The sequence below is a fragment of the Ailuropoda melanoleuca genome, chromosome 6 (genome assembly GCF_002007445.2).
Source record: "Ailuropoda melanoleuca isolate Jingjing chromosome 6, ASM200744v2, whole genome shotgun sequence".
Lineage (NCBI taxonomy): Eukaryota > Metazoa > Chordata > Mammalia > Carnivora > Ursidae > Ailuropoda > Ailuropoda melanoleuca.
In genome coordinates, this window is record NC_048223.1 from 116,256,836 (window position 1) to 116,271,832 (window position 14,997).

The 14,997-nt window shown below is 52.3% G+C and overlaps 1 protein-coding gene across 1 annotated transcript in view; it reads left to right on the top strand.

Annotated features, from left to right (window-relative positions):
* The window catches only part of SLC18A2 (solute carrier family 18 member A2), a 43,411-nt gene that overhangs the window by 962 nt on the left and 27,452 nt on the right, over positions 1–14,997 (top strand). Inside the window, exons 2-9 of the mRNA XM_034663627.1 lie at positions 1,229–1,598; positions 10,497–10,555; positions 10,832–10,915; positions 11,218–11,310; positions 12,114–12,203; positions 12,333–12,376; positions 12,447–12,507; positions 14,896–14,991. Of these exons, the coding sequence (XP_034519518.1) occupies positions 1,229–1,598; positions 10,497–10,555; positions 10,832–10,915; positions 11,218–11,310; positions 12,114–12,203; positions 12,333–12,376; positions 12,447–12,507; positions 14,896–14,991 (897 nt within the window). The remainder of the gene's footprint in view (positions 1–1,228; positions 1,599–10,496; positions 10,556–10,831; positions 10,916–11,217; positions 11,311–12,113; positions 12,204–12,332; positions 12,377–12,446; positions 12,508–14,895; positions 14,992–14,997) is intronic.

The window sequence follows — 14,997 nt, forward strand, 5'->3', positions numbered from 1 at the left end:
TCTCCTTTTGTGGCTTCGTTTTCCTGGTGGTCAAGTAAAAAAAAAAAAAAAAATGTGACATCTGTTAAGACCCAGAACTTGTGTTTCCTCCTGATAATTTCCTGCTTCCCCCTGCCTACTTTGACCGCGATGAAAAAGATTTCTCCTAAGAACCAGCAAACCCCCCCGCCCCCCGGGGTTCAAACTAAGGTGACTCTAATTATGCCTGGCAGCAAAGGTGGGTTAACAATTGGGCTTAACGTTTAAAGGAACAAGTCAACAAACCTCCCTGCAAAAAAGGAAACGGCATGTCGGTATATTGCATCCGTGCATGGTTGGAGGTGGAAACGTTTCAGGATCTTTTCAAGAGCAATTTGAACAGTGTCGGTTTTAGTCTTCTCCCTGTAATGGATTTTTGAAAAATAAAATCCAGGTCTCTTAATTAGTCCTGTTAATAGAGTATTTGGTATGCTTTTCCTTAATGTCCAAATTTCTAATGAATATATATTTTTCTTAATTCGGATCCTCAGGGGTGGGTTATTCCCCTCCTCTCCATTTGCGGGTCCGCACCTCCAGGATTACCAGAGGAGTGGGGTGCATCAGAGTTCAGTAACAAGGACCTCGCTTCTCCTTTGTGTTGAGTGCCCTGTTGTCACACACGTGCCCGGAGCTGCTTTCACATCCGTTTTTCTTTGCCTTTATAGAAGTCTCAGGAACTTTTACATTGTCCAGGTCGTATGAAAAATCGCGCACTCCCACTCAAGTAATAGATGAAGTGGGCCTGTTGCAGAATTTCCAAATTATTCCTTCCTGTGGGTTTATCTTCCCCTAAGACACATAATGAAATTTCGATTTCTGTTTCCTGGATTCATTCACCGAAAGGTCTTTCTGAGCCTCTTTCTGAGGAACTCTCCTTGATCCCAGGTCAGCTCTGAACAGCCTTCAGACCGCATTTTGCTTTCCTAACCTATTCCTGGGAGGGAACCCCGTCATGAGCAACCCGCCAGAGGCCCAGAACCCCCGGGCAGGTCCCTTCTGCACAGAAGCAGACGGAGTGCTCGCAGCCTCCTGGGGCTTTGTTCTCTCCAGTGAGCTCAGCCCTGTGTGGTCCTTCCAGTGCCAGCGCGGGGATCCCCTTCCAGGGGCAGACCTCTTTGGGCCTCGTGTGGCATTTCAGGCGCCCGTTGTTTTGCTGCCCTTTGTCCTGGGGGGAGGGGGGGAAAGCTTCTGTGCAGCCAGTGACTTCCCCTTGTGTTTTTGTCCGCAGTCCCTATCATCCCGAGCTACCTGTATAGCATCCACCACGAGAAAAACACCACGGAAATCCAGACAGCCAAGCCGGTGCTCCCAGCCTCCACCTCAGGCAGCTTCCAGAACATCTTCTCTTACTATGACAACACCACCATAGTCACGGGGAACAGCACGGGAGAACTTCACGGGGGGCTGTCACAGCCGGCCGCCACTCCGCACACGGTGACGAACACATCCGCTGCGCCTTCGGACTGTCCCAGTGAGGACAAGGACCTCCTGAATGAAAATGTGCAAGTTGGCCTGCTGTTTGCCTCTAAAGCCACCCTCCAGCTCCTCACTAATCCCTTCATAGGAATGTTGACCAACAGGTAGGTTCTATTATTTTGGCCAAGGAGGGTTTTTTTTGTTTTGTTTTTTTTAAAGATTTTATTTGAGAGAATGCGTGTGTGGGCACGTGTGGGGAGGAGCAGAGGGGGACCCAGGAGAGAGAATCTGAAGCCAACTCTGCACTGATTGCAGAGCCCCACATGAGGCTCGATCCCACAACCCTGAGAGCCTGACCTGAGCCCAAACCAAGAGCCGGAGGCTTAACTGAGCCACCCAGGTGCCCCTGATCAAGGAGATTTATATTTATATTGTTACCAGGTTGTTTCTCCCTGGGATTCTGTTTCTAGTTCATTCATCAGAAAGTGGAAAACCAGTGGTGGGTGAGCTGGGGGAGAAACTCGATCTCTTCCTCCTTTTGCTTCTTTCCTTAATAGTGATTTCCCATTTGTTCAACCTGTTGCCCCCTCTATTGCTTAGAAAGGAAGAAACTATTGAAAGAGAATAAAGGGGCCCTCCCCAAGCGGGAGAACTCGGCTTCTGTCTAAATGCAGGATTCCATTAGTACATTTGTCAGACGCGCCCTTGGGCAGCAGGAACTCTGCGGCCACATGTCCTCATCATTGGATTCTGCGTGTCACCCAGCTTTGTCTTGTCTCCTACCTCGGGTCATCCACCTCCCTGCAGAGAGCCAGAGTGGTTTGCTTTTGAGCTGGTGTGCTGGAGACTGGAGATGCGGTGGGGGGGGGGGCGGCGTGCAGGAACTATGGAGAACGCCCAGTAGTCCTGCTGCATACATGGAATATTCGCGGACGCTGAGGCCGTGGGCCGTGTAAACCGCTCCCTGGCCAGTCACTGAGCTGGGTCCACGTGCACAAAGGGACAAGTGAGGCTGTTTTCTGGATAAGTCAAACCAGCCAATAATGCCCCAAGCTAGATTTGTTAATCTGGGTGTTCTGGACTTTGTTTTTTTGGGTTTTTTTTTTTTGATCTCTGCCCCCCAATTTTGAATAATTGTTTCCATCTCCACTGTCAGTGGCCATCCGGCTAATATTCTACAGCTGAGGTGGCCCAGCTCTGCCTGGTATGTCGGGGGCTCAAAGGCGAGGACGGGAAGCTTGCTGAGAAAAGGGAGAGGCAGCCCCTGTAGGCCTCAGCTGCAAAGAGGGGGAGCTGGTACAGTGCGAGTGGGGGAGCGGATTGCCACACACACACCCATCCACACCCCCCCCAACCCACCGTGGCCCTCAAGGCAGAAAAATGGTAGAGAAGGGAGTGCCGGGAGTCATCCTTGTGAGCCAGGAGCAGAGATCAAGATTTCACCTGGAAAGGAGACCGTGGGAGGGGGGGCTCTGAATAAGGAAGGCAGGGCAAGGGGGATGGGCCAGGGCAAGGCTGGAAGAGGCCCCAAGTGCCAGGCTGAGAGCGGAGGGGGGGTTCTGTTGAGGTGAAGGGGGCAGCTGGGAGCCACTCGAGGTTCCAGAGCCAAGTTGAAGAGTCAGGGAGCCAAGCACAATTTTCAGTAGGTCAGCCTGGCGCCCCTTGTAAGCTGGGAGCAGGGACATCTTCACGTTCACCCAGGCTTTGGCCTGTGGTAGGGGAAGCAGGCCTGGCTACGTTACTCTCAGGGCCCTTTGTTCATATAGTATTGATCATTTCAGGACGTAACAGTGTTAAAGCAAGCACAGGGCCCTCGTGAGAGTGGGCTGGCCCTGGGGCAGAGAAGAGGTCTGTTGAGGGAGGACCCCTGGGGTGGTGGCAGAGGCTCAGAGAGGCCGATCTGGCCTCTTCCCCACCCCACCCTCCCAGGCGGCCCTGAACCGCACACACAGGTTGCTGGTCACATACCCATGGCCAGTTGGATGGAAGCACATCTTAAGCTTTTGCAGTCTGACTCTCTGGACTGGGTAGCAGCACCCCTGAATAAATTTTAATCCCAAGTCCAGCCGATTCCCCCACCCCACCCCCGTCTCTGTCAAGCAATATCGTGAAGTGCCAGGTGACATATGCTGAATAAATGGGCCTCGCAAGGACGGGATGGGCTGCCTGGAGCCCACCTCGAAGCAAGGTTATCAAGGTGCTATTCGGAGGTTTCACTCTTCTTTAGCAAGAAAACCAGGGTGGCTCAGTCGTTAAGCGTCTGCCTTCGGCTTAGGGCGTGATCCTGGCGTTCTGGGATCGAGCCCCACATCAGGCTCCTTTGCTATGAGCCTGCTTCTTCCTCTCCCACTCCCCCTGCTTGTGTTCCCTCTCTCGCTGGCTGTCTCTATCTCTGTCAAATAAAACCTTTAAAAAAACAAAAACCAACAGCCGTCGCAGGGTTGTTTTCCTCTGCCTCTAAGAGCGCTGCTTAAAATGCGTCTGGTGTAATTACAGAAAACGTCCCCCGGTTTTGTATTCTGAGAAAGCAAACAGTGCAAGGGTAGATGAGGAAAATTGAAGACATGACTGTAATAAGGGCTTGCCGATCACTTGGGCACAAATCGTCCTAGCCGGGGAGGGGAACAGAGCGCTGTGAATGTTCCAGTCTTCCAAACGCAAATGGCAAATGAAAAGCTTTTTTAAAAATCCCATTCTTGTTTTTAATGCTTTGCTTACACCATGGGGAAGAAGCTTGTTTAAAGCCGGGGAGACCTTTTCCCCTATGAAATATTCCAAAGGCTTATGATGTTGCAGCCACGCAAGGCTCCTGTTTGGGGCTCCAAAAAAAAAAAAAGGGGGGAGTCTTCCAAGAGAAACCTAATTTTGTTTTGTGACTTGTGAAATACGGTCTGTTCTTATGAGTAATCTACTTTGCAATTTAGAGGAAGACTGTAATCCCTAACTTGTTCCCCCAGCTACCCAGCACATTTCCAAAGCCTCTCTGGGGCTGCCTTGTAATACGGAAAAGCAAACAGGTTGTAATATTGATGTAGTGTGAACTCTGTTGTCCCTCCAAAATGCTCCTGAGTTTTGTATATTTTTCCATATTGTCCAAGCCCAGTAGGCATGAATTTCGGAGACTTGCGGCATTTTCTGGCCCCCCACAGCTCTGCTCAGAGACATGGTGTGGTCCGCTTTCCTTTCCAGGACTTTCCCTTGCGAGCCCTGCAGATAGTCTTTTGATGTAATTTGTGCCAACCGCATCCTCAGTTATGAACAAGATGTGACTCACATTTTCAGGGTTGTAAATAAGTGTTTAAAACAGCATTTTGTAGTTGATTAATAGGTTTCTGATTAAAGAGTGGTAAAAGGCACAGAGCATCAGAGCTGGAAGGGACTTTAGCAAGGGCTTTGGGGCCCGTCCTACCATGTTATAGGGAAAGGAGTTTGCCACGCAGGAAGAGAAAGCCTCCGCCCCGGGCAGTGGCCGGACTAGAGCCAGTGCCCAGACTCTCTGTCTACGTGTCTTCCTCCCTTCCTGTTCTTTCCACCTGCTTCATGATTTATGGGTTTTACAGTTTGCTACTCAGAATCAACAGTGCAAGTCAAAACCTGTCCTCCTTGCATCCTTTGGGGGCGCTTTCTAATTGTACCAGGCTGAGCTAGTGAAAGTGAAAGCCCAAACAGTGAGTTGTTGAGATATATATATACACATATATATATATATATATATATAGATTTATTTATTTATTTATTTATTTATTTAGAGAGTGTGTGTACATGAGCTGGGGGAGAGGGAGAGAGAATCTCAAGCAGATTCCCAACGAGCATGGAGCCGGACCTGGGACTTGATCTGATGACGCTGAGATCATGACCTGAGCTGAAATCAAGAGTCAGACACTTAACCAGGAGAGCCACCCAGGTGGTCCCTGATTGCTATTTTTAATCACTGAGTGGGGAGTTTAGAAAAAAAGCATTGTGTTGGGGCGCCTGGGTGGCACAGCGGTTGGGCGTCTGCCTTCGGCTCGGGGCGTGATCCCGGCGTTGTGGGATCGAGCCCCACATCGGGCTTCTCCGCTATGGGCCTGCTTCTTCCTCTCCCGCTCCCCTGCTTGTGTTCCCTCTCTCGCTGGCTGTCTCTATCTCTGTCGAATGGGTAGATACAATCTTTAAAAAAAAAAAAAAAAAAAAAAAAAAAAAAAAAAGCATTGTGGTTTTTTGGGCATGGACCCTCTCTCACCTCCCCAGCCCCAGAAAAATATCTTTTTCTAGCCCCTGGTATGATCTGGCCCTGCTCGCCAGCTTCTGACTGGGGGGTAAAGAAAGGCCTCCTACATCCCCAAAGACTAGGGGAGCTAGTGTAGAGGCTGGTTGGAGCTACTCCTTTCTAGAGCCTTTTGCTGTAAGTGGGACCCACTCATCACATGCATCAGGGCCAGACCCTCCTGTTCGTGGTCAAGATGCTGGGCATGAGTGGCTCTTAAGCGGGGGTGGGGGGGTGGGGGGGTTGATACGAGAGACAGGCTGCCTGTTTGCTGTTTTGAATATTGGATAAGAGCCCTCCCTCCAAACCCTGAAAGTAAAAAATGACAATTCCTGAGAAACGTTTAAGTGCCCATTGGGCTGCTAATATGATAAAGTTTTATTCCTGTTTATTCCTGTTTGATTTTGTCTCCAGGTGCTATATTTTTACTGGAAAACAGGTGCCCAGAGAGGGAGTGAAGGACCTTTGATTTTGGCAAGAGTAGTGATCACATACATATCCAACAGCACACTTTCCAAAGCCCAGGGCTGCCTTGGTTGACTTGATTTTTATCTTTGAGACTCCTGTGACTTCTAATCCCCGCTTACTCCTCTCACGATTGCAGCTGTGCATCAATGGGAGGGGGTAGAAGGAATTCGACTAGTGAATTTCAGGCATATGTAGACCTAACGGGAATGTTCCAGGCAGACCAACACTGTAAAAGCTCCTTTAAGCTTCTCTCCATAAATCAGGTCAGGAACGTGGCGCCGTGGACTTCACTTGCTTGCCATGGTTGCGTCTTGAGAACCAAGGGCTGTTCCACATGCACTGGATGGCTGGGGAAAGAGTTAACTCGGGGTGCTGGGGGGCAGCTCCCTCGGCTTCCTCCCTCTCTAGTCGTGTGTGTCTGTCTGTCTCTCTCTCTTTCTCGGCTCCCTGGTCTGCTTTTTATCAAGCCAGCATCAGTGGCTTAATTTATTTCCATAGTTACCATATATTTGAAAGCCTGTTATTTGTCCTCACAAATCTTAGCCCACATCTGAATGACAAGGAGGAAGCCGCAGGGCGTGGAAGCTCGGGGAAAGCGCAGTGGGAATTTTTTTTTTCTTGCCCTTCAGCCACTTGGTCTGCAGGAGGCTTTGTGCGAGTAAGCAGTGACCTTTTCAGTTCCCGGTGGACCGGGAAACCAGCTCTTCTGGAAAGGGATCTCCCGTCCTAGATGTGGTTAGGACCGCGGGACGGGGTCTTTGCTCTGAAACGGAGAGGAGCTGGCAGTGCCATCGGGTGTTTCTCACCGGAGCACAGCCCCCGCCTGAGCTGTGTGGCTGGGCACAGGGGTCCCCCCCACAAAAGTGTGACGTCCATGGCTCGTGTGACTCCCTGCACGCGTCTAGTCGCTGAACGAGACAGACCTAAGGACTAAACCTAGGAATTTTGTTTTGTCTACGAAATGGACAGTCAACTCCCTAGTACGTTTGAGGAAATGTAAGGCGTCCTTCCGTTTACTGGTGCGATTCACTTCCTGCACCACCTTTTGGAAGATAATTGCACGGGGAGATGCGCCCTCTTGTCTCATCTGATGATCGTTTGTACCCTTCCGGGTCCCCCACTTTGTGTCAGGCAGAGGGAGCCTGAGTTTTAACAGCCCTGAGAATGGGGCTTGCGTTGGTCTCTATGGCAAAGATAAGCTAGTTTATATTAAAGAGAAACTTATTGATTTTCAGTGATGATTCAGGGACGATGGAGTTTCTCCACTGGTGTGTCAGTATATATAATGAACATAACTTTTATTGCTTTGTACTTTTTTCCTGGGGATTCAATATATGACTTTTAGGCTTCTATCAATTGGATGAACTGCTCCCTGATGCCCTGTGGAGGATGACCGCGGGCTGGGATGACGCATAAGGGGACAGTAATGGGCTGTTTCGCTAAAGGTTTGCTCTATCAGATCTAGCTGTGCTTAGCACTGAGATGAGAGGCTGACTCAGATGTTCATGACTAATGTCACTCGAGTCTCTGTCCATTTAGGAGACGTTGTGGGGAAGGAGAACGGGCGCTGTTGATCTGCCCATCACTCAATGACCCTGGGCACTGGACGACTTTTGTTCGGAGGTGGGCGTTCATGGGGTCCAGGATCTGCCGGTTGTGCCCTGTTGCCTTGGGGCTGAGCCCTGGGGGAAAGATGCGGCCCAGCACTTTCCACCGCAGTGCAGTCAGCAGCCTGGCCAGCACAGGAAGTATAGGGGACACGTGTGTCCGGTAACAAGAAGGGAGCCGCACGAGCCCAGGGTATCCAGTGGTTGGCTGGCTCTGCCGCCGTGGGTGAGCCGCCCTGTCATTGAATCTCCACTGTTTCATCCAGCACGAGGCTTTGGACTGGCCAGCCTTTGAGTTTCCTTCCAGTGTGGGTGTGTGGTTATTCTGTATGTGCTTATTAAAATCCCAAAGGGATTTAAAAAAAACCCATAGCTGCGGTGGTTTTAAAGCCAACGGGATTGGTAACAGGAATCCTACATAAGCACGTATCCCTGTGAGCACGGGGCTATCGGCTGTGTAAAACCATGGACCAACCGTTCCACTCACGTGGTGTGACCCTGTGTTCCCATAACGGGCATCCCCACCCAAGTGTATGCCAGCAGGACCGGACACACCCCCAGGCCCTCAAGATAGGCTTGTTATCCTGAATTTGGGGCAAGTTACTTAAATTCCCTGGCCCTCCATGTGAAAAATGAGGGTCCAGCCAGCTACCTCACGGAGCTGCAGTGAGAATCACAAGGGACCCCCTGGCTAGTTTCCTACTTACAGTCTTGGGGAACGCCAGAGCCTCCTGGTAAGAAGCTACTTGAGATGTGTCCCACCAGGTGGCCCTGGCCAGTTATCAGGGCTGCACACTGAACATTGTTGCGCTGCTATTTCCACCAGCTTTGACAAATACATGGTGTTCCAAGAAGTGTGTTGAAAAGGGGTGAGAAGCCTATGTTTATTCTAAGATAGCTACAAGTATTGTCATATTCCATTTTCCCTCAAGATGTGTAAGAGTTGCTGGGGAAAAATGATCTGCCTGTGAGCTCTCCTCTCTGAGCCTCCCGGAGGTTTCTTTATTCAGTATCCGGCAGAGCTGTGTAGGGCCTGGGGCTGTCAGTGGGGTTCTTTTGCATGGCAAAGCAGTCCGCTCCAGGCTAGCTGAGTTAGAGGCTCCAGGCTAGCTGAGTTAGAGGCTCCAGGCTAGCTGAGTTAGAGGCTCCAGGCTAGCTGAGTTAGAGACGCTGCCATGTGACACCCACCTGAGCTGCTGTTTCAACCTTGGCATCTTTCCTGGTTTGCCTGATTGGCTCCGAGCCCCGCCTGGTGAATTAGAGGCTCATCTCGGGTCTAGTAGGGGAACTTTTGTATGGGACGTGGGAGGAGGGCTGTCTGGGAATCTGGCATGATTTTGAAATGCTGTTTGTATTTTTGCTAGTTTCTGGAGCACATGAAGCAGTTGGGGGAGGGGGATAAGGGGAGTATGACCAGGAACTTTTGGAAGGATTCTATTTAAAGCCACATAGGTCCTTTGGCTTCCTGGGGAGGTGGTGAAGTTTGCAGGGAAGAGCCCTGGACTGGACAGGATGGCCCCGAGTGCAATTAGCCCCAGGACATTTGACAAGTCACTTTTTCGGGCTTCTGTTTCCTCATCTGTGAGGTGGGGAGGTGGTCATCTGCCCTTATCAAATCATCAAGCTCATGGGCATAAGTACTTGGAGAATTGAGTGTAACTTTAAATGAAGGTATTGTTATCATGATTTTTTAGTCCAGCCTGGAAGAGAAGAGCCCTTCCAGGCTGAGTGACTGGGGGCTCAGGACTCCTTGGTCCTCACTTGGTTCCTGTCCAGCAACCAGTGCGTCTAGGGCTGGAAGGAAACAAAGCCTGGAAATGTTCTGGGCTGTTCTGCTAGAGGGCAGCCACTCAGCTGGCGCTGAACCCCCTCCCGGGGCAGCAGGGGCCGGGAAGCTGCCTTCACTGTCCTGTCCCATCCGCCTGGCAGGAGCCAAGCAGCTGCTTTCTCCGCAGGCACAGAGAGGAAAGGAAGACAATTGAGGGAAGAAACACTTTCTGAAGCACCTTCTATGTCCCAGGTGCCTGGTAGCAGCTGATTACCCACATCTCATTCTGTCCTCCCTCCCGTGCTGGCAGGCAGCCGGTGGCTTGCTTGGCTCCCATGGGAGGCCCGAATGTGATACCAGAAGACCAGGGTCTTCCCACCACCCCTGTCCCCCCGGGGGCAGAGCTCTGTATGGACTGTGGTCTTCCCGAGCAATCAGAATGTTGAATTTTTGCACAGAAAATAAGGTCTGTTTTTCTAGGCTGGCCCCATTGGGGTCAATATGATGATAGACTCGGATGTTTTCTTGTATCCCCAGTGCCTCTCGGATGTAGTCCCATTGTCTCTGCTGCCAGTTGAATCACTTGACGACCTTTTACTGAAATCATTTGCTTGCCATTGTCTCTTTGGAGAAGCTCTAGCAAAGACAGTAATTAAAGAATTAAAAGAAAAAAAAGGGGGACCGAGGTTGTGTATTTTACACATGCTCTGGGTTACTTGCCAATATTGTGTTAACATTTATTGCAGAGAAATTTCTGTTCAGAGTGGCAATCCTGAAATGTATTCACGTTCCAAGGCAGTCAAACACGAAAAGGTCACATAGGAAGCACCAACCATATGAATTTTTAGAAAAGTCGACCACACACTTATCCAGCCTGATCCCAAAGGGCCAAAGGGTAGGCAGGAGAGACTCCATATAAAGCCTTAGAAAAACACAGAGAGTCACCAAATGTCCCCGTGCTCGTCTTTTGCAGAGTCGGCTATCCAGTTCCAATGTTTGCGGGGTTCTGCATCATGTTTGTGTCAACGATTAGTAAGTGTCTGCTGTTTGCCTTCTGCACGTGGGTCACAGGATGGGCTCTGAGGGCCGCACACTGGGAATCGATGCAACCCCGGGGTCGGGGGGGTTGTGTATCGGTCACCGTTGCAGAAGGGGGTCAGTAGAGCTGTTCGTGGCACAAAAGTGCAGAATGGTTAGTACGGAAATGCGCCATCGGGTCAAGGGCTGGCTTCATGGTGCCTGCCTGTGCGAGCGGCGTGGCCCGGCGTTGGCTGGCACTGACGGGCGGCCGGGCCGCTCCCTCGGCAGTGTTCGCCTTCTCCAGCAGCTACGCCTTCCTGCTCTTCGCCAGGTCACTGCAGGGCATCGGCTCTTCCTGCTCGTCTGTCGCTGGTAGGTGTGCAGAATACCCCGGTTAAGTCAGTGCCCCGGGGTGGGGGGAGGGCCTCGCCAGCCTTGCCCCTGCTGACCAGCCCCTGGCAGGATTAATGTAGGGAATCACGGTATTAGTGGCGGTGCTTGGGGAGGGGTTCTTAGGGAAGGTACTGCTTTTTCCTCAGCTTCTGCTTTGTCTTAGTTTCTGCGATCGAGCAGGTTGGGGAGATCGCAGGTCTGGGCCAGAGAGGGAGGGCGAGTCACAGACGACTGGCGCTCCCTGGAGCGCTTGGCTCTTGACCATTTCTTCTCCTGTTTAGGAATGGGCATGCTGGCCAGTGTGTACACGGATGACGAAGAGCGAGGCAACGCCATGGGCATCGCCCTGGGAGGCCTGGCCATGGGGGTGCTAGGTGGGCAAGGGCCACCTGGGGGCCGTCTGCAGGGAGGGGCCTGTCTGCTGTCGGTGGAGGGCCACAGCGCTCCCTGCGTCCACTCCGAGTCTGTTCCCTTGTTATTCCCTACTTTCATGGAGCCTGCGAAAACTGGAGGGACCTTCCTGACCTGGGAGGATGTGGGCTCCCCTCCCTCCACCTCCCGGCTTGCTGGGTGACCTTGGGCAGAAAAAAATCCCAGACCTTCATGGGTCCAGATGTAAAATGAAGGCTTGAACAGGATGGTCTGCCAAGCTCCTTTCTCTTGGTCATTCTCTGAGTTACCATCCTACCTGAGGACCTTCTCACCTTGCTAACTTCCAGGTCTGCCTCTGCCCCCTGCCCTGGCCGATCTCCCTGGCCGGGGCACAGATACCTTCCCTGAGAGGAGATTTGGGTCCTCTCCCTTCTGTGTCGCATTCCCGGCCTTCACTTGGGAGTCCAACGTTCTGCCCTTGCTGGTTTGTAAGGAACAAGGTCCTCACGGACCCATTTTCCTGTGCTCCTTAAGCAGCACGGTTGTGTGGCCTGGATCTGGTTTCTCTCTGGTCCTTACTTTTGGGGTGACGCTTGTCTGCTCTTGCCCATGTCTTGGGTATAAGACTGCTTGGAGGAAGTGACCAGGGCACGTGACCTGAGTAGAATGTAGGGTGGCCACCCTGAATAGTTTTTAGAACAAGGTACAAACTCCAGAAGCACATGGATGGTTCTGGTGGTGCGGGGTGGGGGTGGGGGCATCCGTCTCAGGGCCTGGCACCAGCCCCTCTTCCTCTTCCTTGCAGTGGGCCCCCCCTTTGGGAGCGTGCTGTACGAGTTTGTGGGGAAGACCGCTCCATTCCTGGTGCTGGCTGCTCTGGTGCTCTTGGATGGCGGTGAGTCCCCTTGGGCACCTTGGCCGTGACCTCGGCGGCCTTGAGCTGTCAGCAGGTGATCCGTTTCAGCAGGTGCTTGGACCCACACCTCTTTTTTTTTGTTTTTGTTCCTCGTCCTCCCTCTTGTAGCTATTCAGCTGTTCGTGCTCCAGCCGTCCAGGGTGCAGCCGGAGGTAAGCCCCTGGGAAGGAGGGTGCTCTGGTGGCCATCTCAACTTTTTTAACCCCTGCTTTTTGCTGACAGAGCCAGAAGGGGACGCCGCTAACCACACTGCTGAAGGACCCCTACATCCTCATCGCTGCAGGTGGAGCTCGCCTCAGTCTCCCTGGTTCTTCTCCGCCAGCGCGTGGGGGGCGGATGGCGAGAACCCGTGTTCGCTTTGCTGCGGGCAGTGCTGAGCTGTAGAGAATCACGAACGGCAAAGACGTTGTATACGCGTCACAAGGAATGGCTGGCTTCCGTCATTCATCTCTGACGCTCGGCCAGACTCCTTTGTTGGTTTTCATATGGGGCAAAGATGTCCGGGTCACGGAGATGGCCTGACCAGAGGTCGGTTTGTGTCCGTGCCATCCCCGTTTGGCCTTGAACTTCCGGACAGAATCGGTGGGCGGTCTGATTCGCCTCGGCCTGCGTGAGTAAGGGCTGACGGCAGAGCCCCAGAGGACAGCTCCCTTCCCGTGGAGAGGTCACACTGTGTGGCCCCAGAGAGGCTGCCGGGAACCCCCCTTTGTCTACAGGAGGTCTCGTCGTTGGGTTCTTGGCCTAGATGGGCTCAGAGGAAGCCCTGGTTCTGTGGCTTGCGGGAGGATAATAGGCCTCATTCATCCAAGAGACGGTCCTGCCAAGACCATCTCAGTGACGCAGGCCTGGGGCTGCCTGACAGGGGACCGGCCTTACCCTGCCCGGGGCTGGCCACTGGTCCCCAGCGGCCCTTGGGGTCCAGCCAGGGGAGGGCAGCCCTGAGGTGTGGCTTCAGATTCAGTGGGGGGAGATTGGTCTAAGCCGTGGTCCTGAACTCCTGCTAGGGCTGTGGCAGTCTGGTGGAACTGGGCACGTGCCCTAGCTAAGAGCATTCCAGGTTAGCCTTTTTAGGCCCCAGGCTGGCTTCGTTGAAGCGTTCTGCTGCTGGATTTGGTCAGGGGGCACCTGTGTCATCCTGGGCTAGACCCTCTCCATCGTGCCTGCTGGCCAAAGCGTTGTGAACCCGGCGTGGTGCCCGCCTTACGCAGGGGCCCTCTCTGTGCCCCCAGCGCCATGCAGGGACCGCTCCAGTGCCCAGATGCGCGGGGAGCCTGGACTGTCTCAGGTGGAGTCAGGAGGGGTGTGGTGAGAGTAGGACTCCCTGCCGCCCAGCACCCGCCGCCTCGGGCTTTCTTTGACCCTCATCTCTTCACCCTGCCTCAGGGAGGAAAGATCCACCCCGCACTGAGTATCAGGCTGTCACACGTCCAGGCAGCCGCCCCTGAGGGAGTCGGGGGGCCAGGCGGTGTCCTATTTGTTCTGGTGGGATTTTAACTTACGAAGGTGACTGAGTGATGACCCAGAGAGGTCAGTGCTACTGAAAGGAGATTTTGTTACCACGCCCCTCAAGGCCACCTGGGGAGGCAGCAGGTTTCCTAGGCTGGAGGTTTGAGAAAGACAGGGCAGGGCTGGGGGAACAGCTTAGGATTGGCAGGCTTTGGGGCCTGGGGGCCGTGCCTGGTCCTGGGTGGATTTAGGGCTGGGGTGTCAGTTTGCTGTGTGAGAGTTGGTCAAAGAGGGGTTCAGAGTATGGGCCCTGGGTCACGGGGAGACGTAACAACAGTATCAGTTTGGCCCTACTTCATAGAGGGCAAATAGACCAACCCCGAATCTAGGAAAACAGCGGGCAGGTGAGGGGAGCCGGTCACGTCCGCATCCTTTCTCTGTTCCACCTGTAACGTCAGGAAGCACGAAGAGAAACCTTTCTTCATTATGTAAGCCCCTTAACCACCATTGCAAATGTGCTTTGAATCAGGATTCTGGCAAATTAGAGGTTCCCGGGGACACAGCACAGGAAGCTCCCAGCACCGTGGGGGAACGGCCCTGTGCGTCTTCTTCCCGGATGGCTCTGCTTAACCAAGGGTTCTGGTTAGCAGGGTGGTAATAGATATTTGCAAAGATACCCTATATGGATAGTCGATTTAAAAAAAAAAAAATCCCTCAACAGCCCATCTGTACTGAATGCCCTGGATTTGGGGGCATCCCAGAGCATCTGTGGTCTGGAAGTGGCCCACACGGCGGGGCGGGGGTGGCCTCAGGCAAGTTATTTCGCTAATAAATTGGAACTCCTTCGCCAGTAGGTTGGGATGGGTAATCAAATGACCTCTAAGGCTCCCTCCAATTCCTTTATGACTCTGGAATTCTAGCTTGAAAAAAATGTTGAATACTTTGTTTATATTTAATATTGAATTCTAGTTATTAGTATCTTTTTAATAGATTAAACAAAATATTTATTTAATAAAAATAACGATGATGATGATAGTAATAATAATCCCAACCTCCTCACTCTCCCTTGACCTGTTATTTATCTTTTCCTCACAAAAGTAGAAGTTCTGGGCCTCTAAGTGGATTGTTGCAGCTGCGGGCATGTGGGGTTTAACTGTGTTTGGAATCGGTGGGAGACGCTCAAGACCCGAAATGGAAGCACACTAATCCTCTTCCTCCTTTGAAGGGTCCATCTGCTTTGCCAACATGGGGATTGCCATGCTGGAGCCAGCCCTGCCCATCTGGATGATGGAGACCATGTGTTCCCGCAAGTGGCAGCTGGGTAAGG